Source organism: Saccharomycodes ludwigii, chromosome V (genome assembly GCF_020623625.1).
Source record: "Saccharomycodes ludwigii strain NBRC 1722 chromosome V, whole genome shotgun sequence".
Taxonomy (NCBI): Eukaryota; Fungi; Ascomycota; class Saccharomycetes; order Saccharomycodales; family Saccharomycodaceae; genus Saccharomycodes; species Saccharomycodes ludwigii.
The window spans coordinates 978,912-1,002,990 of record NC_060204.1 but is presented as its reverse complement, the minus strand read 5'-3'; the positions used below and the strand labels follow the sequence as shown (position 1 = coordinate 1,002,990).

Below are 24,079 nucleotides of genomic sequence, written 5' to 3'. Positions count from 1 at the left end.
GTATGATTCCGCCGGTTATTGTCTGTCTTCTTTTCTTTTATCATTTTCCAATCGTGGATACGATAAAACAATAGCAATTTCAAATCAAAAGAATTTTTTTTATTTTTTATTTTTTTTTTCTTATTTTTTTTTCTTTCTAATTCCTACATAGACATTAAGTATCGTAAGTCCTTTTGTAAATTTTACTTCAAAGTTCAAACTAAACAGCAAAAATACTATCAAAAAAAAAAAGAACTCCTCATAGGGGGCTCGAACCCCTGACATTTCGGTTCCTTGCAATCTCATAGCTTAAAAGCCGAACACTCTACCAACTGAGTTAACAAGGACGAGTTCCACTACCTGTCGTAATATGAAACCAAGTAAACATATATTACAACCAACATACAGGAAATCTCCGTAATGGAAATTACCTTAATAGGAAGTCTCCGTAATGGAAATTACCTTAATAGGAAGTCTCCGCAATGGAAATTACCTTAATAGGAAGTCTCCGTAATGGAAATCACTTTTACAGGAAAACACCGTAACCAAGATGCCGCCTAAGGAACAACAACGAAATGTTGGAAAAGATTAATATGAACGTCAAATATAAATGTGAAAATAAATCATATATAAAGAGATGATTTATTATCAAGTTATTCATCAAAAGTATTTAAGTTATAGTTTTAAATAAATCTTTATTATATATTATTATTATATGTAAAGACCGAAATAGAACAAGAAATTAATTACCATAATCCGAACCCGTAATTATTACGACTAATCCTGAGTTACGCTTACGATACTACCCGATTTTTAAGAGCCTTATTAAGTACAACAATATTCATCATATTTTGTATAGAAAATATGAACTTACGGAAGCATGGAATTCCCGAAAACATTGAATTCCGGAAAACATGAAAAGCATCACAAGAAGAAAACACTTTTAACAGATAAATGACAGATAAATGACAGATAAATGACAGATAGAATAGAGTAAAAATAAATTATCTATAAAGAAATGGTTTATTTAAAAGCTAATTAGTAATTTAAAATATATAACACAAGCAACGAAGTATCAAGTTGGTTTACTAACTTTTTCCTAACATATATTTCATCTATCATATAACACAAAATTTATCCCTAGCACGAAACCATTATACACATACACAATGATGTAGATGGAGAAGAAAACAGGACAAAATGGATTATAACTAGCAAGAATATAGAAACTACTTGAAGCACTTTTGCTTATAAATAGTAGTCCATGTTTAATAAAATAACATGAAATAAAAAAATAAAAAAAAAAAAAATTTTTTTTCGCTTTCTCTTTAGACAAAACACGAAACACGTAATTCTATCATATATAAAACTTCGGTTTATTTTCAACCAATTTCTTCCATTTTTTATAAACTTTCTTGTCACATCAGATCAATTTTATTGAAACACTCGTGATCATATTATTATAATATATGAGCTAAATCTAACAGTCTTTTTAAAGCTATTATTTCCCTTTTCTTTTTCCTTTTCTTTTTCTTTTTCACATCCACATCGAAATACATCAACAATGCCAAAAAGATCCATCGATGAAGTTAATGAGCTTAATAAAACAGTCCAGTCTTTGGCCGCCGTTGAAGACGAAGCAAATCAACTGCCAAATAAAAGAGTTAAAAAGCGGTATGAGTTTGCCATGACTCAATATGAAAGTGCTGCGCAAGATTCTGTCAATGATCCTAAAACATTTACTCCACCAGGGTATATCAAAAAAGTCATTTTGAAGAATTTCATGTGTCATGAAAATTTCGAGTTAGAATTTGGTCCACGTCTAAATTTTATCATTGGTAATAATGGTAGTGGTAAAAGTGCCATACTAACTGCCATCACCGTTTGCCTGGGCGCTAAAGCTACAACCACTAATCGTGGAACAAGTCTAAAAGATCTAATTAAAGCCGATTGTAATACATGTAAAATTATCATTGTTCTAAGCAATGAAGGTTTGGGAGGTTTTAGACAAGATATTTACGGTAACTCTATAATAATTGAAAGGACTTTTAAAAGAGATAGTAGTTCAAACCAATATAAATTAAAAACCGAAAATGGTAGGGAAGTTTCAAGTAAAAAACGCGAATTAGATGAAATTGTTGATTATTTTAGCATTCCCATCATGAATCCAATGTGCTTTTTATCTCAGGATGCTGCTAGATCTTTTTTAACTGCAAGTACTCCTCGTGATAAATATAGCCATTTCATGAGAGGTACTTTGTTAGAAGAAACCGCCAATAATTTACGTACCACTATAAGTACTATTAAGTCAGTTGAAGCCACCATTCATTTGCATAACCAGAATGTCAAAGAATTGTACAAAGAATATAAAGAAGCTCAAGCCCTGTTAAGTACGATAAACTCAAGTGCTACTTTAAATGAACGAAAAAGGATATTACAAGGTAAGATTTATTGGCTAAATGTTGTCGAAAACGAAAAGCACTTAAACGAGTTGCAATCTCTTTCTAGTAAATGTAACGAAAAAATCATGTCTATGGAGCAAAAGGAAAATAATCTGACTTATAATATGACAAGATTAAAAGTTGATTTAGAAGATCTTTCCAAACAATTACAACCACATTATGATGTTATGGCCTCAAGGCAAGAAATATTTACCGAAACTAAATTGAAGCTTTCAGAAGCCTTGAGCGAAATTGAATCTAAAAATAGAGAAAAAATTGAGACTACCAAAACTATAACTAGCCATAAAAACTTAGCTTCTACATTAAAGTCCACTATTAAATCTTTAGAAGAACAATTACAAAAAAATACGGATGAAAAACAACAAACCGTACACAATGAACTTGAAAAAATTAGAAATACCCAAAGGGGTATTGACGAATTGATGAATAAATATTCTGTCGAAATTGGGGAATTTAACGACAATAAAATCCAACTTCAAGAAAACAAACAAAGAGAAAAGGAAACTTTACTTCAATCAATAAACGAAAACCAAAGACAATTGAAAAAAATTGCCTCTGGTAATAATAATTTAATCAGTGCATTTGATAACAACATGCATAGGGTTCTAGCTGACATTGAAAAGCTTAACCAACAGGGCAAATTTAAACAAAAACCGATTGGCCCCTTGGGCCTGCATGTTACTATCAAAGAGAGTTTTCAAAGAGATTGGGCTAGGCCTATCCAGAAACTTTTAGACTCTACTTTAAAATCTTTTGTCGTTTCTAATCAGGATGATAGAAGATTGTTGAACGATATTTCAAGAAGAAATAAGGTAAATATAGGTATTATCACTCGGAAAATGGATATATTTGACTATTCTGATGGCAAAGCCGTTTCTGAATATCCTACTATTGCTGATGCTTTGAGCTTTAGCGAAAAGTCCATTGAATGCACTTTTGTGGACATGAACAAAATTGAAACCGTTGTTTTAATTTCTGACAGAAATAAAGCTAAATCTTTTCTAGAAGACCATCCGTCTAATGTAAGGCAGGTCCTTTCCATTAGGGACCACAAATCAGGTTTGGTTTCTTCTATAAACGTCTATAATGCTTTTAAAATAGATACAATTTATTATTCACAAAGGCCGTTGGCCATGAGAACTTCCACTACAAATGGTGAAGCTTCGTATTTCAGAGAATTGATTGAAGAGGACAAGAAAAGACTTGGTGATTTAGCTAATAAGTTTGATGTGAAGATTGAAAACTGTGCTCAAAAAATTAGAGAACATAAAAGAGAAATGAAAAAATTGAACGATGAAGCTACCGCTTTGAAAAATAAAGCTACAGCTTTGGAAGTAGATCTAGAAAGAGTAGTTGATACAAATGAACTAGAAAGATCTAAAGCAGATTTGGAAACACAAGAACGTTCGATAGCAGTTGCTGAACAGGCTGTAACCTACTTGGATACCGAAATTTTGAAATTAACAGAAGCTAATGAGCCACTAAAGCGTGATTACGTAGAGGCTAAAGAAGCATTGACAACTGCACAAGAAGAATACAATACTATTAGACAAGAAATTAACGATAAACAAGGTTATGTAGACACTATTATAGATAAAATAAGTCGCTACAAAGAAAAAAGAGCTGTTTACTGTCAAAAAAAAGGCGAACTTTTAAATGATACAAAAAAGGCAGAATCATATATCACCCAAACCGCCACAGCAGCGGCAGAATATTGTACAAGAGATCAGGCTTTTACTGATGATGTTCCAAACACCAATACTGATGTGGAGTTTGAACTATCTAGAATTGATAAGCAAATTAGAGATGCGGAAAAATCAATTGGTATGTCTCAAGAAGAGGTTTTGCAGTTTTACGATGAAGCCAAATCCATGTTTCAAGAAGCTAGTAACAAGATTAAGGATATTAGAAATGCAATCGATTTGTTATCAAAATCGGTTGCTAGAAGAACCGACGCATTAGAATATGCTAAAAAAGATACTTGTTTAGCTGCAGACACAGATTTCAAAGCTTCTCTACGTTTCAGAAATTTTACTGGTGGACTAGTTTTTGATTTTTCTACTGAAACATTAAACATGATGGTAAAAACACCAAATGATGAAAGTGCAAGAAACGTTGATTCGTTATCTGGTGGTGAAAAATCATTTTCTCAAATTTCTTTATTGTTGGCAACTTGGAAACCTATGCGCTCAAGAATTATTGCTTTGGATGAGTTTGATGTTTTCATGGATCAGGTTAACAGAACAATTGGTACTAAATTAATCATGGAAAAATTGTCATCTGATAATAGGACTCAAACAATCATTATCACACCACAAGATATTGGCAAGATTGCTAACTTGAATGGTAATTCTGATGATATCCGTATTCATAAAATGCCAGATCCACAAAGGCACAATAACTCAACTTTTTATGATAAAAATTAGATTTAAATTTATTGGTGTTTATCTATTTATTTTATAATTTATACAAGTTTTTATTTTTCCCTTAAGCATAAAATTAAATTATATTATTATTTTGTCTCTTCATCGTTACTATAGTCTTCATCGTTACTATAGTCTTCATCGTCAACTTCTTCGTCACTAGAAAACTCTTGGCCTAATGCTTTCAATTTTTCCTTATAAATCTTATTTGTTTCATCCAAGTCGTCAACTAATAACATCAACTCATCAAGTTCTGTTCTATCAGTAACTTTTTTTTCTTTCCAAGACTGTAATTCAACGTTAATTTTGTTAATTTCGCCTTGAAATTCAGCCTCCTTTTTAGCATTTTCTTCCTTAATACTTTTAGTTAATTCTTTTTGTTTTGTAAGTTCTGTTTTTAACTCTTCAAGCTGTTGTTTTAATTTTCCATTTTGATCTTCCAAAGTTAATTCCGATGCTTTATACCTTTCTCTATCCAAGGAAATCTCTTTGATCTCAGCTTCTTTCTTGGAAACCTTGGTTTTAAAACATTCCAATTCACTGGACAACATCTTCATACGTTCCAGTTCTTTTTTTGTTGATTCTAATTCAGTTTGCAAATTGGCACTCTCTTCGCTTTTCGTATTAAACTTTTCCCTTAATTCTTCAAGTTCTTTCTCAGTAGATTGTATTTTTTTGGTAGTGGAGTCTAAATTTTTTTCACATTGTTCAAATTTAGTTTCAAAATTCAAAATTTTTTCCTTATTATCCTCTTCTAAACGTTTTAAGTTTGCATCCAAAACTAGTTTCTCTTCCTTGAGCAATTTCAATTCATCTTCCATTTTTAAATGTAAGTTTTGACTTGATTTTAATTGGGTTTCTAATTCTTTTGTTTCAATAATTTTCTTTTCCAAATCGTCTTTCTTCATTAAGAATTTTTTAGTTAACTCCTCCCATTTTTCTTGGTTTTTAAGGTTAATTGAGCTGTTTTCAACTTTGGCAGCAGTCAACTCCTTTTCCAAGTTATCAGCATTAGTAGTCATTTGAGATAATTTACTTTTAAACTCTTCAAGCTCCTTTTCTTTTTCCTTGATACATTCTTCCAAGTTCACCTTATCCTGTTCCACTTTTCCGTTTTTGTCAGCTTGTTCAAATTCCATTTTGGCAATTTGTTCTTCCAATTTAGTTATTTTTTCAGAATATTCCTGGGTTATTGAGTTAGACCCTTCATTCAATAGTTTTCTTTCCTTCTCAAAGGATTGTGATTTAGCTTTCAAATCTTGTTGCAATTTTTTTACCTTCTCTTCCAAATTCATAACTTCTTCAGACATTTTCTTCGCTAACGATTCCTTCTCGGTAACTAAGTTGGTGTTCTCTTCTTTAAATTTTTCCATATTTGATTCATGGTCTTTTAGTAGCTGCTGATGCTTAGAGTTTTCATCTTTTAAAACAGCTAGCTTAGAAATATGTTCCTTCATTTCTTCTTTCCTCTTTTCAGCTTCTTTTTTTATCGTATTATTCTCTTCATTTAACCCAGCTAAATCTTCTTCTAGTTTCACCGACTTTTTTTCCAAAAGTTGCATTTCCTGTTTATTCTTTTCTAAATCCGTTTGCACTTGATTTAATTTGCCCTCAACTTGTGATTTTTCCTCTTTTAAAGAATCGAGAGTGGCTCGCAAGTCAGAAAGAAGTTTTTCGTTTCCTTTGTTTGATTTTTCATGAGCAATATTTTCATTTTTCATCGATTCTAAATTTCTCTTAAGTTCGAAATTTTCCTCTTCTAATTGTTTGAGAATAGGTAACTGATCAGAAACAGATTTTTTAGATTCTTGTAATTTCGATTCGACATCTGTCTTTTCCTTAGAAATAGTTTCATTTTTGGCTTGTAACACATTTATAATCTCTTTCAATTTGGTAATTTCACTTTTATTGCCTTTATCAGACTCGACAAATTTTGCTTTAGTTTCATCCAAAATCTTTTCCAAGGTGACCTTATTTTCAATAATTACATTTAATTCATCACTTTTCTCCGTTAATTTTTGAGTTGCTCCACTTAATTTTAATTCATAATCTTTATTTTGTAAATCTAGAGTAGTTTGAAGTTCTTGGTACTTTTTAGTAGACTCTTTCAAATTTTCTTCTTTAGACTCCAAATTTGTAGTTAAGTCATCTAATTCTGCTCTTTTTTCCTCTAATTCTCCAGCTACCCTTTTCTGTTCAGAACTTATTTTTTTTAATTCAATCGTCAAGTTATCGCATTCGCATTTTGTATCTTTAAGCTGAGATAAAGAATTCTCCATTTCTTGTTCCTTACTAGCCAGCTTTTCCTCCAATTCTTTAATAGAATTCTCGTAAAGAGATTTATTTTTTTCAATTTTATTAGATTCGGTAGCTAGGCCCTCCTTTAATTTAGAAATCTCCATTTCATTGTTTAACCTTGATGTGTTTAATTCGGTATCCTTATCTTTCAACTGGTTAGTTTTAACCTTGATTTCCTCCTCGAATGAATCAATACTGCTCAATAAATCATTTCTTTCATTTTCTAAATCGTTCTTTTCTAATTCTAAATTATCGTATTTTGTTTGTAATTCCACAAGTTGTTCATTTTTGGTATTCTCAAAAGATTTTAATTGTTGTAATAAAGATTCTTTTTCCGCAGAGATTGTTTTAGTATTTAGTGCTAAGGACTTTAATTTCTCAGTCAACTTCGAAACTAATTCATCATTACTTTTAAATCTAGGTCTTAAGTCATCCAATTCCCTTTGTAAGGTATTCTTTTCCATTTCAGCACGGGAAAGTTTATTTTGCAATTCAGCAACTTTCCTCTTTTCTAGGTCAAAGTCAGATTCCTTTCCAGTTATTTTTTTGTTCAAAGATTCAATCTCTTTTTGATAATTTTTTTTCAACTTTTCATTTGTCGCTTTCAATTCTTCAATTTCATCCTTTAAAGCTTGGCTGGATTTAGTTAATTTCATCAATTCCCGATTCATCTTATTAATGCCATCATCTGCTTTACTTTTTTCACTTTTGACCGTAGTTAGTTCTTTTTGCATTTTTTCCAGTTCTTGACCTTTAGAAATTAACAACTTATCCAAATTTTCCTTTTGTTTTTCATTTTTCAATTTATTGTTCATCAAAGCATTTTTTTCACTTGTAATTTCTCTCAAATTAATTAGGGTTTTATCCAATTCAGTTTTAACTCTTAACATTTCATTGTCCAAATTTTTCCTTTCTGTAGTCAAAGAATTAAAATTTTCAGATAATTCATCGTAATCTTTAGTTAGGATGGTTAAACTATTTTTCAAATCGTCAATCTCTCTTCCATTCTTTGTATTAGAATCATTCAATTCTTTTTCAAGTTTGGCGCATTCTGACTGAGTCTGTTCGAAAACTTTGAAGGATAACTTTTCTTTAGGCTCAACTGTTGGGTCACGATTTAAAGCGGTTTGGATTTGATAAAAGTTTTTTTTAATCAAATCAACAAATAACGGACTAAAAAAAATCTTAGGTAATCCAGTCTCGTCGTATCCTGGTGAATAAAAGTTTATCTCTGCTGCTTCCACAAATAAAGTGTTATCAACAAATTGCTTTACCCTAAACCTATAATTGTCCAAACCAATCATTTTCAGTAAAGTATCGTGGTATTCTGCCCTTGGAATAAAGGAATCCTTGGTACAAAACTCGTAAGAAATACCCAACAGCATAATAATCATACATTTTATTAAAATGTTACCATCATCGCTTTGTGTCGACAAACTGATAAACTGGTTTACATTAGCTTTGGAAAAAAGAAAATCATTGTCCGCTTGGAAATCTGCAAAAATCCAGTACGCTAATAGGGATAAATACGACAAGGAAATACGAATGTCCCTTAAAGATAGATATGTTAAAAATAATTCGCACAACGATTGAATAGACGTCATATTTTCCGAATCTTCAGAAGATCCAGAGTTAATTGATCTTGAAATTCTCTTCAATTCTCCAGTTTCATCATCATGAAACAAGTATATCAATAATTCGACACTGAAAAATAGTTTGTAAGGGTTTAAATTCAAATCAGGATTATACTCTAGCAAAGTTTGAAACATATTAAAGCTTTTATCAGATTCAGCAATACCCTCTTGATATTCTTGGATTTGACTTTGTACAAAGCTTTTCTGAATTTCCAAACTCCCACCCAAATAAGCCTTTAAGAAATCTAGTGATGAAACTCTAATTTCAAAAAAATGAACAGAATTAATGTTTAAAGCCCAGGACAATAAGACTTTTGTGCTTGGATAGATTTCAATTCCATCTTTTAAATTTTTGGCGCTAATAGGCATACTGGGGTCAATATATGGGACGTCTATTTTACTAAATTCATATTGTAAAGATTCATTGTCTCTTATAATATCAGAGGCTGTTATTAATGCATTTGGTCGAACTTCCTTGGGTGTCTTCAAATAAAAGGCTAAGCTTGAAATAATCATCAATATGTTAAAATCAAAAAGTTGTTTTTGATGTGAGGGGGTCGAGGAATTGCCTGGAACTACAAGAGTCCTAACTATATCTAAGGTGGTGTTAACATTAGAAATTCTTTGATCATTCCAATAAAATTTTTCACCCTGTTCTAAAGGTTCGCTTAATAATTGTGCTAATTGAGGGACATTGCCACTTTCGAAAAACAATGTCTGGTTCGAATTATTGTATTTTAAAATATTACTGATTAAAGCTAAAGAATCATTGACAACAATGCTACCTCTCAACCCACCTTCGTCCGAAATTATAGTGAATAATCTTTCAAAAATGTTTTCGAAAGCAACTAAACTTTGAATATGAGTGTTATCATTAACAACAGACATTAATAATAAAATAGCTTCATCTCTAACGGCATCCATTGGATCATTTAATAAAAATACTAGTTGTGAAATAGCTGTAGGCACAGCAATGATCGTTTCTCTTGTTCTCAAAGGTCTAGTTGCTACCAAAGCTTCTAAAATTTGGATGGTGTACAATTTCACATGGAAATTACTAGAATCCATTAAATAAAAAATTATTTTGACAACTTCCGGGCTCTGTAATAATGCATCGGCGATCCATAAAGAAAATTGGTCCACTGTTTGAATTTCTTGTTTCATAACTAATGGTGAGGGGTATTTACCATTTTGTAAACGAGACTGTGTAGAGACCCAATCTCTTGTCAAATCCTGATTACCTTCACCTCTAATGAACAAAATTAATAATGTTTCAAGTATGGCTCTAGAGGTGTCTAAGTCTTCATAGTCTTTTTTCAATGTATTGATTAATGGTTTTAACCCAGATGCAATTACTGTTTCTCTATACTGTCTACTAAATGATTTCAATCCAAGAACTGCAGATCTCCTATCACTAATTAAAGTTGAATTCTCTACAGCATCACAGAGAGTAGGAATTGTGTCATCTGCTGTTTGTTGTTTGGGCGGTTGAATGAACCCTTGAATAATGTCCATTTAGTTTGTTATCTATTAGTTTATTTGTTTGGAAAAGCTTATTATTATTATTATTATTATTATTTGTTTTTCCCAGTAAGTAATTTCTATCTTTATTCTCAATTGATTCAATTGAATATTATGATTGTATTTGAATTGAGTGGTTGATTGTTTTATAAGAGATTGTCGTAATAAAAAAAAAAAAAAAAAAAATGGGGGAGTGTGAGAAAGATTCGTATATTCTCATTATGAAAGAACCTGGAATAAAACAACGAAGCAGAAAAGATGGATAGATTTAATATTTACTTGATTCCAAAAAAAGATAGGAAAAATTCTTTTTTTTTTTATTATTATTTATTTATTTATTTGGTAACCCGGTTACTATATAAATTACCAATGTTAATAACTCATATTTTATTCAATATCAGAACTACATCTATAACACACTTTAATAATTGTTTTGTCTATGTTTCTTTTTTAGTTTCTTCTAATTAAAGTTGGAAAATGAAGTTGTACTGCCCTCAAGGAACTAGCTAGTAATATATATATATATATTCAAAAAGAAAAAGGAAAAAGATTAAAAAAAAAATAAAAAAAAAAAAAAAAAAAAAAAATTCAATGAGCTCATATAACCATAATATTTCGTACAAATCAACAAAATATTCCTGTAATATATCGTCTATGGGATTAAAAGAATTTGATTTTGTAGATACATGGCTCAATAGACCAGCTAGTGACTGGTCCCTAAAAAGAATTTCGATACTCCAATCTAAAATTGAAAAATATACCTACAAATTATATAATATGAATAAATTTGGAAGACAAAATTTGTCCAAGCTGGTACCTACGCATCTCATTTTACAATTTGCTAATGAATCATTTGGTTTTAATGGATGGTCCTCGGAAATTGTTTCATTTTCAATTACCGATATAAAAGTAGCCAATCCTTCAAATGACAATAATTCAACTATCAACTCTAAAGATAAAGTATCTCACACAAATAAAATAATGGGACAAGAATCTACCATTAACGATTGTGCTAACGAAGATCAAGTTATGATAACAGTTTTTGCAGAATCCAAGATTATAGTAACATTAAAAGATGGCACAAAAACAGACTCGATAGGATTTGGCACAGGAACCATGTCTAGTAAAGGTTTAGCATTAGCCAAAGCCAAAAAAGAGTCTGTCTCAAACGGATTGAAATGGGCATTTCTAAATTTTAAGAATTTACTTGATGAGCACGAAATTAAAATCAAATCAAAGTTTTACAAAGATGGGCTCTATGGTACGGTCTCGAGATGATGCATTTTTGTTTGTTTGTTTTTTTTTTTTTTTTTTTTTTTTTTTCTGATAAAAGAATAGAGTAAAGTAAATGAAAGGGTTAAGGTTAATTATATACAATATCAAAAATAAATAAGTAAATAAGGGTGAAATAATATGCTATTTAAAAGTCGATAGCACATAATTTAGGAAATTCTTTGATTTCAGGGACGGGTATTTCAGGAATATGATAAACCTCTCCGTTTTCATCAATTCTTTCTCTGTCTTTTTCATCAAGATTGTAAATTTCAGTAATATTAGCTCTCAACAAGTCCAAGACTTCTATAAAATTCTTTTGGATTTGATAAGCCTGTTCAATCTTGTGTCGTCTTAATAATCCTTCAATTGTTTTAATGGCATCCTGTTCTGTTTGTGTTACCCTTTCTACCAATCTACCAATGGATCTAATCAAATATTCTTCTTCATAAATAGTACCTTTCTTCCCACGGGCACGTTTACGTTCTTCACGACGTTTGTTCTTGGCTGTACGCCTGGAAACACCTGTTTTGGCGGTTCCACCAGTTTTTCCAGTATATCTGGTGAAAAAAGATTCCTTGGTAGATGTTTCCGATGGTGCAATGGAAACATCATCTGCCTGATCACCCTCCTGGCCATAAAACGCATATGGGTCCTGTGATTTCTTTTCACGTAATTCTCTCAATCTCTTCAATTGAGAGTTTACTTGACCCTTACAATCGGCCAATAATTCTGCGATTATCCCAAAGGCTTCATCCAAACCAGGGTCTACAAGTTCTTCAATTAGTTCTTTACGATTTTCAGTACAGCAAACTAAAATGGATTCATCGAAATTATAAGATTTGCAAAATAATCTAACTGATTCCTTTATATTCTTCAAGTATTTTAATTCAATTTGGGCAGATTCCCCATATTTATGTTCATAGTTTAATGCGGTAACCAAGCTCTCGGCAATATCCTTCACGTCTTTGGGGAAATGTGTAACTGCAATCGACAACGCCTCCTTCCATCTTTTTCCAGAAACAAAAGCATCCATACTATCGTGAAATTTATCTAACATTTCATAGATAATAGCTGCTTCAGCATATTGTTGGGTGGCCACCAATTTATCGGCATAAATGGAGTAAATTTGGTTTTGCTTAGCTTCATTGTGACGAAATAAACCAAGAGCAAATTTAAATAACTCGTGAACCTGGATGTAATCAATAACCTCCTCGGACGCCACCTTTTCATCAGCTTCAACACTGACCAAATGAGTTAGAGCCAAATCGTAGTTTTCCAAGTGGTCATCGATCATGAATTTTCTACGTGGCTCAGTAGCATCTTGCAAAGTTTGTAAAAATGGTAAATACTCTTTAGGGTCTAGTTGTGATTTTTGTGCAATTGCTAAAGATAAGCCAACATCATATAGTGATAACGCCACCTTATAAACTACATTAACATCTTGTAAGAAACAAATGTACGTAACCATGGAATCTTTTTCTTGTTCATCTGATATATCTTCAATTAGTGCTAAAGCACTTTTCAAGTCAGGTGGTTTTTGGCATGCATAAGCTGTTATTATTGGCTGCAAATATTTAGTCATATATTCTTTTTTACTCAAAAAAACTTCTAGCATCGCTTTACAAATTTTGTTCACTTTAGATTTACTGGAATCGAAAAATTTGTTTTTGATGTACAATTCCATTTCCGTTGGAGGAGCGGGAACAACGCCGAAGCTGGCATCTTGAACAGAATTAATTGTTTCTTTGTATTTGGTTTGGGCAACATCCTCTTCGCATAAACAAGATATAAACAAATCCAAATAATCAACCCTACCAATGTCATTAATAAAATGTTCTAAATTGTCATAAAACAATGCAGTGTCGTAATCGTGTAGTATATCTAAATTGATTCTATGAGTACGACATGTGATAAACGCAGATTTATAATTTTTGTGCAAAATATCTTGACGAACGCCTGATAAAACCATGATCCTAGGATATATGGTTTCAACGTTACCTCGTGGAGCCTGTAAAACAACAGCTGATTTGGATGGGATGACAGAAACCAAGATGGAACCCCTTTCGATAGAACGAACCCTTTCATCAGAAACATTTTCATCCACCACCGGTAAAGGTTTGAAATTAGCAGTGTTTAAATGCACAAACTGTAGATTATGCTGAGCAGTGGTAAATAGTAATAATTTATCAGTGATTTCCATAGAAGTTACAGCAGAGGTCAAGAGTACATCGTTTGCATATAATTTACCATTGGCAGCTAGTCCAAACGCAACTAACCCATCGGTATCTCTGTATTCCATAGTATTCTCGTCTGAACTAATATTTTTAAATCTCAAATCAATCACTATTTGTGGAAACTTGGTAATTTCAGTAATCTGGCCTGTAGTTGTATTTAATTCGGAAACGGTACAATCGTTAGCTTCATAAACCAAGCTTTTGTAGTCAAAGGAGGTTTTTAATAATAAAACTTTCCCAAAAGTCTCGACAACGCTTGATAAAGATGGGGATTCCAAGTTGTTCAAGTCTATTAAAGCAATGTGGGACAAATTGTTTGAATCTAATAAAACACCAAGCATATTATCCTCGACAAAAGCGATTTGACGTAAAATGTCAATATCAGAAGCGAAGTTATCCCTAGAAAACTCACAAACAATACTTGGATGTTCGCCATTCTTTTGCATAGAATTCATACTTTCCACTTTGCCTATAACAATACCAGATGAAGTTAAAACGGCATATATTTCATTTGATAAACTGATAGCCACGTCTACAATATTATCTTTGACTTCAAAATCTCTAAAATAAATTGGAGGTGGAACGTTGGCTATGGCGAAGGGAGTGATGTTGACTGTGGTGCCATCAACTACAGCAACCGTACCATAATCATTATTTGGAGCTATTGTTGGGCCATGTGTGATTTTGTAGGCAAGTGATAAAACATTGATACCATTGCAATCAGCATACATTAATGTGAAATCTTTTTCCGGGTGCCATTTAGCAAATTTCCATTCAGGTGTATAAATTTCCTGTTTCAAATACCAATGATAGTTTTTCGTTGTCCAAAACTGAATTTTGTCTTCTAAGCAAATGGATAAAATTTCACTATTACAATTCCATAATAATTTCTTAATTTTTTGATCCCATGGTAATCTCGTATCAAATTCACCGTGTCTTAACCCGTTTCTTTCAAAAAAAATGAGAGATAAGCTCTTCTCGTTACTTTCAGGTTCTCCTTCTTCTTCAATATAATCTTGTGGTAACATTTTTCTTTGAACAGATGCAATTAAGGAACCTTGAGGTTTCCAGGCTAAATGTTGCTCCATTCCATCAACAGGTTCGGAAGCAGCATCTAACTCTCCGCCTCTTGTATAAATTCTTAATGCTCTTCTTTCAATTGTTTTGGTTTCATCATCTGGATCAACGACAATATCAACGGTAGAAACAGCAAAATATTCACAATCGCCTCTCCAAGAAATTTCCACGTTTTGACCTGTCTGTCTGTCAAAGTCAGTAATCATACCTTTGTCAACCATATATGGCATTGTTGGATCTCTAATTTTATTACCAATTAAGCCACCAGCTTTCAAGCTTTTCAAAGCTTCTCTTTCCATAGCACGTGCCCCTTTCCCCCTGAACTGAGTCTCCTTTTTACCCCAACCTACAGAAATATGTTTTGACTTTTTCAAATCTTGTGTATCTAACACAACTTCGTTTATTGGACTAAAGTCCCTGCTCAACAAAATAACTTTATTTTCTTTACTGACCAAAACTAGAGTTTCTTCATCGTAGGACCATTGGGCTTGTTTTATGCCATTATCAATGGAACCAACAATCTCTACAACTGTATCTTGATAGTCCATAGTATATGGGTCATAAGTTGCTGTAATTATATCGCCCTTACCGAAAATGAATACTAATTTGTTTGAATCTGCAAAATTAATAAAGCTAATTATTTCATCGTCAAATGTTTCTAGATTAAAACTAGCTAGGATAGTGTTTGTACCATCTTTTGCAAACTTCTGGACTTCAATAACACCAATATCCAAAGAACCTAATACAACAGTGATGCTATCTGTTATGGTATCAAAAGAGCTTTCCAAAACACTTAAATTATCATGGGTTATGCCTTGAGGTTGAAAGCCACCCTTGTTTAAAATGAAGAGATTGCGCATACTGTAATGCTAAAGACTTTGAGGAAAGTTTTTTTTTTTGTACTTTTTATTATTATTATTGTTATTTATTTGGTCTTTATTCAAATAAGATTATGTTGTAAACCATGGAATTTACGGAGATTGAACATTAGTAAAAATTACGAAGCCTTAAAAAAAAAAAAAAAGCAAAGCAAAGGAAAAAGAAAAAGAAGAACAAAAAAAAAAAAAAAAAAAAGGAAAAGGAAAAAGAAACGACCAAGTAAGCTTTTCAAAGAGGCGATTTTAACATTTTATTTCTAGTTTTATATATTCTTCGGTATAAATTATGATGTTTCGGACATCTGGGAATTCACTTAATACTTTTTTGCCCGGTCAAGTTTTCTTAAAAGAAAGTTTTACATTCTTTTCTTTATTTTTTTTTTTTTTTTTTTTTCTCTTTTATTTTGTTTATATTAGATAACAAGTTAAATATAATGTAAAACATAAATATATAACATCAAACCCAACTATATGTCAGTGATCCATATATGTTTGTTTGGAAATAACCACATCCTAATTCAAAACCTTGTTTTGCTGCTGTTGCAATTGTTTTTTAATTTTCGGAAGTATATTGTTTTCTAATTCGTCTATCCTCTTAAAATAGTAATAGTTACATAAAGCAACCAAGGTATTTGGATCATTATTTTCGTTTTGCGGTAATCCTCTGGAATATATTGATCGCACAATTTGTTTCAATTCCTCCAATGTCAAATCCGTTGGAACAACCGAATTCCGGGTATTTTTAGACATAATATTATAATATTTGACTAGCTTATGATTTATGAAGGTGTTAAAAATAAAATCATCTATTACTGGGTTTTTGGCACATTCAACTTCACTTAAATTAGAATCTTTATGGCATAAATATTGTTGTCTATGTAAAACTATTTGTAAAAGTAGCAAAATAATATGAGAATCCCAGCCATATTGATCTATTGAGGGATTATCTTTCTTGTTCTTATTAGTATCAAGCATAATGGAAAATTAGTTCTCTTTAAAAGCTTGTGTTTTCCGATAACTACATTAAGAGTATAAAAGAAACTTTTTTTTTTCCTTTCCTTTCCTTTCTTTTCTTTTCTTTTCTTCCTTTAATAATAAATAAAGGAATATGAATATGTGATAAAATATTGCGTTTTTTAAAAGTGGACAAATGAGGTAGAGCTTGATACTTTTTTTTTTTAAAAAATATATTTTAAGTGTAACAATAAATAACAAACAAACAAGCAGACAAAAAAAAAAAAACGTATGAAGGATGCGAGGTTCGAACTCGCGCGGACACCGTCCAACAGATCTTAAGTCTGCCGCCTTAGACCACTCGGCCAACCCTCCTTGTGTTGATGTACTCGTTTTGATAACTTTTTCTCTCTAGGGTAAATTATAACGAGAAAAGAAAAGTATTGGTTATGGTCAATTACTGGGAAGCTTTTATTAGCAATAACGCCTTATATTATATGCTTGAAATGATTTTATGAGAAATAATTAATTGACACTAACGAGAACTGCAAAATATAGATTGAAGTAATGAAAATAAAATATATACATGAAAAGATGATTTATTCAACAGTTAGTTGCCACTTTGTTCTTATTTATAGAAGCTATTATTTGTAATAAAAACACAGTAATGAGGTAAGATATTAAATCACAAAAAGATTTAATAATTATTCCGAAAGAGTGTTATATGTTAGTTGTCAAGGCAATACGTTTTAGAAGTATTACATATTAGGTAGTAATCTATATAACTTGAAAACATAAGTATAGAACGTTTCCTTTCTTTTTTTTTTTTTAATAGTTCCAGGCCATAGTTATACAGTTGTGAATTAAAAAAAAAATTTTTTTTTTTTTTTTATAATTAGTGGACTGGCTTGGGAATCATTTGACATGAAGTGATTATTTTTAGAAGAAAGTAAAAAAAAGATATAAAAACAGCGCCGCTTGTTTTAGAAATAAATTTCTTATTTGGTTGTGCGAGGTGTAATGAGGCAATACACGTGACTGGTGGATATATATTATAATTTGTAATAATAAATATTTAAAAGGGAATGTTATTTATTTTATTTTTCGCGTGCATTCTTTCCCTTGTAATTTTGTTTATGTTTTTGTTTTTGTTTTTTTTTTATACGCTGTTATGTACTATATTCTTTATAATACAGCGTGTAATTTTTTTTTTTTTTTTTTTTTTATTCTTGCCGCTGCCACTGCCCGCCCGCCTGCCTGCCTGCCTGCCTGCCACGGTTGCTGTGTAAATTTTGTTGTTCGTATTTACATTTTTTTTTATTTATGTATTTTTTTTTTTTTTTTCATATCGAACAACAATAATAATATTGTCCAAATTTTATATTTATATTTTCCTCTTTTTTTTTTTTTCATCAAATATTCTCTTCAGTCTTTTCCTGTTCTTATATAAATAAATGATTTATAATAAAATGAAAAAAAAAAAAAATAAAAAACAAAATAACTTTTTTTCTTGACATCTTAATTGTTAACTTTTTTATTACTAAAATGTTCTATTGATATAATTAATCCAGTTGTTCTTTTTCTTTCCGGATTTCAGTCTATATTTCTTTTTTTCGTTTTTCCTTTTAATTTCTCAAATTTTTGTCCCAAAAAGAAAAAAAAAATTGTTTTATCCATTATAATTTATACACTAATTTTTTTCTTCCTTTTTTTCTATTTCTAAAAGCACAAATAATTAGCTGCAACTTTACTTGTGGAATTCATACAATAACATATAAAAAAAAAGGCAATATATACACATATATATATATATAAAAATGAAAGGTTTAATTTTAGTCGGTGGTTATGGTACCAGATTAAGACCATTAACATTAACTGTTCCAAAGCCCTTAGTTGAGTTTGCTAACAGACCAATGATTTTACATCAGATTGAAGCTTTGGCCAGTGCTGGTGTTACTGACATTGTTTTGGCTGTCAATTACAGACCAGAAGTTATGGTTGAAACTTTAAAGAAATACGAAAAGGAATATGGTGTTTCCATCACTTTTAGTGTTGAAACTGAACCATTAGGTACTGCTGGTCCATTAAAATTGGCCGAAAAAGTTTTAAAGAAGGATAACTCCCCATTTTTCGTTTTGAACAGTGATGTTATCTGCGATTATCCTTTCAAGGAATTGGCTGAATTCCATCAAGCCCATGGTGGTAAAGGTACTATTGTAGCCACAAAAGTTGATGAACCAAGTAAATACGGTGTTATCGTCCATGATATTGCTACTCCAAACTTGATTGATAGATTTGTTGAAAAGCCAGTAGAATTTGTTGGTAACAGAATTAACGCTGGTTTGTATATTTTAAACCCAGAAGTCATTGACTTGATCGAATTGAAACCAACTTCCATTGAAAAAGAGACTTTCCCAATCTTGGTAGAACAAAAATCATTATACAGTTATGATTTAGAGGGTTACTGGATGGATGTCGGTCAACCAAAAGATTTTTTGGCTGGTACTGTTTTGTATTTGAACTCTTTGAGCAAGAGACAACCAGAAAAATTGGCCAAGCAAGAAAAGAACCATATTGTTGGTAACGTTTTAATTGATCCAAGTGCCAAAATTGCCCCAAGTGCTAAAATCGGTCCAGATGTTACTATCGGTCCAAATGTTACCATCGGTGAAGGTTGTAGAATCGCTAGAAGTGTTATTTTAAGTAATTCTACTATTAAGGATCACGCTTTAGTCAATAATACTCTTGTCGGATGGAACTGTTCTGTTGGTAAATGGGCTAGATTAGATGGTGTTAGTGTTTTGGGTGACGATGTTAGCGTTAAAGATGAAGTCTACGTTAACGGTGGTAAAGTTTTGCCTCATAAGACTATTAGTAATAATGTTGAGCATGAAGCCATTATTATGTGATCCAATTATCATAATTGTAGGATGGTATAATTGTAATTGTTTTTGTTTTAATTTTCTAAAGAAGAAATAATTTTTTTTTTCCTATATTATTTATAAATATATATATATATATGTAATGTATATGTTTTAATGTAATTTTTTGTTTGCTTAATTTTTTTTCTTCTCTGAAGCAATGAATCTAAAAGAGTTTTGTTGAGCTAGGATTGGACAGCATATGGAAATCAATATGTGGAAACTACTATTAGTTGAAACAAAAAAGAAAAAAGAAAAAAGAAAAAAAATAAATAAATAAAAAGCAATAAACCGTGTTTGTAGTACGTACATTGTGTAGTTCCTCCGATTGATCACGGGCTACATACAAATACTGTTTCGGAATTGAAATTCTTTGAAATATGTTGTTTATCTTTAGATATTACTTTTAATGAAGCAGCATATAAACATTACAATTCCTAATAGTAATTTGTACCATCCTAAACATAAACAACTATAACAATAAAAAAAAAAAAAAAAAAAAAAAGGTAAGCTTGCCACTTGTTTTATATAGTACGAAATATATACATATAACCATTATATACTTAATGTTTGCAAAATCTCATCTAAATAAAGATCAACTTCATTAACGTCCATATCGCTCCCTTCAGCTATCATTCTTCTATATTTATACATCTTGTCATTATTAACAACAACTTTTAATATTTTATCTATCTCTTGTTTTCTTTTTAATTGTAAAATACATAGTTTTTTCAAATCTTTGATATTTAAATTGTCAATGTTTGCATTATCAACATTTGTAGACGTAATAGGGTCATTTCCCAAACATTTATCATATACCTCCTTTAATTTTATTTTTTCCAATTTTTCTAGCTTAAGTAATTGTCGATGTTTGAGCTTTTCAAATTTTACTTGCAATTGAGAATAATCTTTTTCAATCTTCTTTAATTCAACATTAATTTGGGTCTTGATCTCGCCATCGCTACTGTTAACATTAAAAGCAGAAACAGAACCAGTAATAACATTATTGCTGTCAGCAACTAACGAACAAGATTCTTCGATAAACTTATTTTCCAAACATTTAATTGTTCTACTCATACCCTTTAAACTACTTTTCAATTCATTAATTTTATGTTTGCGTTCTTTGGCCAACATATCATAGTCGTTTCCTATCTTTTCAAAATCCTGTTTTAATTTAGGTAAAATGTCTTTATGAATCATAGTAGTAACTTGAGAGGAATGAATCATAAAACTTTCATCGGCACTTTTGGTTTTATCCCTAGTATCATAATTTGACTTAATCTTGGTCTTAACTTTATTCTGGTTTTCATTTATGTTGGTAGAATTAAAATCACTATTATTATTAGTGCTAGTACTACTAACATTGTCCCCGTATGAAAGAACCACAGATGAAGAGGTGGGCGGCGGTGCTATAATACCAACGTTATTATTATTATTATTATTATTATTATTATTATTATTATTATTATTATTATTAACACCTCCAGAATTACCAATATTTATACTTAAATCGCGGCTAAAACCATTAATAATACCATTATTATTATTATTATTATTATTATTATATGATACATGCAAATTATCATTAATTAACTCTATGGGAGTCTTGCCCATGTTATTTTTTAAAGTCAATAAACCGCCAACAGAGCATAAAATTTCCAAGAAATCTTGGTCTTTATTCATAGCAGCTAGGTGAAGAGGTGAATTACCCGAAAAATAATCTTGATAATTACACAATTCTTTAACAATTTCATAATCAATTAACTCAATAATAGTGCTTAAATGATAAACAGCACTAGGCGTACTACTTTTTCTCCTAACTATGTAATGAAATATGCTTTCACCTTTATTATTCCTCGACTTAATTTGTTGGTTTGCTAAAATCTGCAATATGGATGGAAAAGTCCTGTTGGTGTATGAATTATGAAACATAACTGATCTAAAGAGACCATTTTCACCCAATTTATTTAAAACATGAATATTACACTGACAATTTGTGATCAATTTATAAACAACCTCATAATTTCCCATGGCACAGGCCCAATGAAAAACTGTATTTCCTTCACTATCTATTGGATCATTGATAACGTTAAAAATTTGACACATATCTTTTCTATCGCGGCTGCCAACATCAGATGAGTCGTTCTGTTTATCAACTGTTCCTGAAATACCATTTAAACATGAAGGAATCGGCGTGGAGTATATCAAATGCATTATTATTTGGTTTAAATATGGATCAGATAATTGAAATGTTGTTCCTGGTGACATATTTACCTTTGCATCATCATGTATATTCTCAGTTCCATAAGATTCAAGCAGTGATGGATTGCCATTATTATCATCTGTATTGCTTATTTTGTTTGGCTTTGTGGGCGTTACCGGTTCAATATCACTTGATAAACCATCGTCTATATCCAGTGGAGTAAATTTCGTATTAAAACTAGCATGTATCATTCCATTTAAAGAAGACTGACCGGGTGTTATGGTTATTGGCAAATCTCTGCCAATATTACTATTACTAATAATGGTATTATTCTTGTTGATCCCACTATTATTCCTAATTAATGGAGGTAATTGAAATTGTGATAATATATTTGAGGCAGTGCTACTCGTACTGTCATCTTGAACCTGTTGCAATGAAGTACTTGCATTTAACAACGAAGACATATCAGTTTTAGATCTCCGTAATAAATTTATTGGTTTTTTAAGCTTGTTATTGCTATCTTTAGTGTTGTTTCCTTTACCACTAATCCCATTAGTTAAACTCTTACTGACATTCCTATTTAAGGGAGGCCGACCTCTCCTTTTAGTTTGCTTGATCGGTGCCTGATTACTACCGTTATCATTGTCATTACCTGTTTTTGTATTTGAGGTTAGTATGCCGGGGGTGGGCGTGGTTGAACCAGAGTCGCTCGTCGAATTGCTATTCTTAGTACCATTGGTATTGTTATTGTTTACCAAACTAGCTGTGCTACTGTTATTACTGCTAATACCACCGTTGTCATTATTTAATAATTTAGCTTTTTTTATTGCTCCATTGTTAATGCTAGTAGAGGCTCCTGACTTACCTCGCTTTTTTGTGTTATCTGAACTATTACCAGAATTCCGGCCATTACTATTTTTAGTTGCATGATGGTGTTTTGGCGCTGGTGGAGGTGGTGCAGTTCCCTCTTTTTGTACAAAATCAAATAATGGTTTTAGTTCATCATGAACATTGAATTTGGCAGCTAATTTTTCAGCCAAGTGTAAAGGGATCCAAGTTCCTTGATATTTGCCAAACCCACCTTGCACCTTTTCATGTATGTCATTTATAACTTCTTTTTCCAAGATTCTGGTTCTTTTAGCTTTGGGAAAATTTGCTGCTTTTAAAATATGTGTCGCATTAACCCAGTTATCCGCTTTCCTTTTCATTATGGAGCCTGTAGAATGTAGTAATTCAAAAACTTCTACACCAGAATATTTGGCAGAATAAATTTGTGTATTTTCGATGTTTTCATTCATAATGTTACTGTTGGTATTTATAGGCGGAAGTGGCCTCGAAGGAGCTGTAGCCATGGTGCTACTCATAATTATTGTGGTTGCTCTTATCAAAATATATATATGTTAAGCTGTATGTTTAGTTGTTTTCAGTGGGATACCAGTCTTGGCAGTTATTCATAACAATCAAAGATGTTGTATGCAATAGAGTAGTAACAAGTTATTGATTTGTCTTGTGTGTGTTAGAAAATAAGGCGAGTGATATTATAGCCTAGATTAATGTATTTTTACACGTTATAGATGCAAATGCTGTGCAAAGTATTCAAATGTTTTCTTTTATTTTTTTTTTCTTCTTTTTTAAAAAAAAAAATAATAATAATGTACGATCCAAATAAAATAACATATAAAGCAGGGAAATTATGGGGAAGAGTCAAACAAAAAAAAAAAAAAAAAAAAAAAAAAAGTGATTTATGTAATAAGTTGCTTAGTTAATTAATTGGAAATATATAAAATATAGTTTTATTAGTTAAATATATATATATATATATATATATATAAATATATATATAAAGACAAGCAACAAACTATTACAGCTGTCTTGATAATAAAATAGTAAAATATTAAAAACAGATAACTAATAATAAATTACTATATATATTCGGTAACATGGAGTGTACAAGATACAGCTTCTATGGCCAAGTTGGTAAGGCGCCACACTAGTAATGTGGAGATCATCAGTTCGACTCTGGTTGGAAGCATATTTTTTTAATTTTCATAATTGAAACCGCTTATAGGGTCCAAAACATGGTACATCTTTATATGCTTCCATTTTGCTAAGATCTAATTGATAAAAATATTAGACTCTCGAAAGAATCTTTTTTTTTTTTTTTTTTTTTTTTTTTTTTGCATTACGTAAACTTAAAACAAAAAGATGTGTGAATATCTA

At 31.1% G+C, this 24,079-nt stretch overlaps 7 protein-coding genes and 3 non-coding genes across 10 annotated transcripts; 4 read left to right on the top strand and 6 right to left on the bottom strand.

Annotated features, from left to right (window-relative positions):
• Positions 1-234: 234 nt before the first annotated feature.
• Positions 235-326, bottom strand: SCDLUD_004244. Its single transcript is given in 2 exon segments — positions 235-271; positions 289-326. It is a non-coding gene; the product is annotated as a tRNA-Lys (tRNA).
• A 1,217-nt stretch (positions 327-1,543) lies between these two features.
• SMC6 (DNA repair protein SMC6) lies at positions 1,544-4,867 on the top strand (the record flags this gene model as incomplete). The annotated part of the gene is made up of 1 exon (XM_046079011.1): positions 1,544-4,867. The coding sequence occupies one exon, from the start codon at positions 1,544-1,546 to the stop codon at positions 4,865-4,867; it is 3,324 nt and encodes a 1,107-aa protein (XP_045933861.1).
• An 86-nt stretch (positions 4,868-4,953) lies between these two features.
• On the bottom strand, positions 4,954-10,311 carry USO1 (Uso1p; the record flags this gene model as incomplete). Its single annotated transcript, XM_046079012.1, has 1 exon — positions 4,954-10,311. The coding sequence occupies one exon, from the start codon at positions 10,309-10,311 to the stop codon at positions 4,954-4,956; it is 5,358 nt and encodes a 1,785-aa protein (XP_045933860.1).
• Positions 10,312-10,908: 597 nt separating this feature from the next.
• RAD59 (Rad59p) lies at positions 10,909-11,595 on the top strand (the record flags this gene model as incomplete). The annotated part of the gene is made up of 1 exon (XM_046081466.1): positions 10,909-11,595. One exon carries the CDS (start codon positions 10,909-10,911, stop codon positions 11,593-11,595), a length of 687 nt encoding a protein of 228 aa, XP_045933859.1.
• Positions 11,596-11,737: 142 nt separating this feature from the next.
• Positions 11,738-15,763, bottom strand: IKI3 (Elongator subunit IKI3; the record flags this gene model as incomplete). The annotated part of the gene is made up of 1 exon (XM_046079013.1): positions 11,738-15,763. The coding sequence occupies one exon, from the start codon at positions 15,761-15,763 to the stop codon at positions 11,738-11,740; it is 4,026 nt and encodes a 1,341-aa protein (XP_045933858.1).
• Positions 15,764-16,294: 531 nt separating this feature from the next.
• SWC7 (Swc7p) lies at positions 16,295-16,756 on the bottom strand (the record flags this gene model as incomplete). Its single annotated transcript, XM_046079014.1, has 1 exon — positions 16,295-16,756. The coding sequence occupies one exon, from the start codon at positions 16,754-16,756 to the stop codon at positions 16,295-16,297; it is 462 nt and encodes a 153-aa protein (XP_045933857.1).
• A 271-nt stretch (positions 16,757-17,027) lies between these two features.
• On the bottom strand, positions 17,028-17,110 carry SCDLUD_004238. The gene has a single exon. It is a non-coding gene; the product is annotated as a tRNA-Leu (tRNA).
• Positions 17,111-18,552: 1,442 nt separating this feature from the next.
• Positions 18,553-19,644, top strand: PSA1 (mannose-1-phosphate guanylyltransferase; the record flags this gene model as incomplete). The annotated part of the gene is made up of 1 exon (XM_046079015.1): positions 18,553-19,644. One exon carries the CDS (start codon positions 18,553-18,555, stop codon positions 19,642-19,644), a length of 1,092 nt encoding a protein of 363 aa, XP_045933856.1.
• A 567-nt stretch (positions 19,645-20,211) lies between these two features.
• Positions 20,212-23,223, bottom strand: MBP1 (transcription factor MBP1; the record flags this gene model as incomplete). The annotated part of the gene is made up of 1 exon (XM_046079016.1): positions 20,212-23,223. One exon carries the CDS (start codon positions 23,221-23,223, stop codon positions 20,212-20,214), a length of 3,012 nt encoding a protein of 1,003 aa, XP_045933855.1.
• Positions 23,224-23,818: 595 nt separating this feature from the next.
• On the top strand, positions 23,819-23,891 carry SCDLUD_004235. Its single transcript has one exon. It is a non-coding gene; the product is annotated as a tRNA-Thr (tRNA).
• The last annotated feature ends 188 nt before the right edge of the window (positions 23,892-24,079 follow it).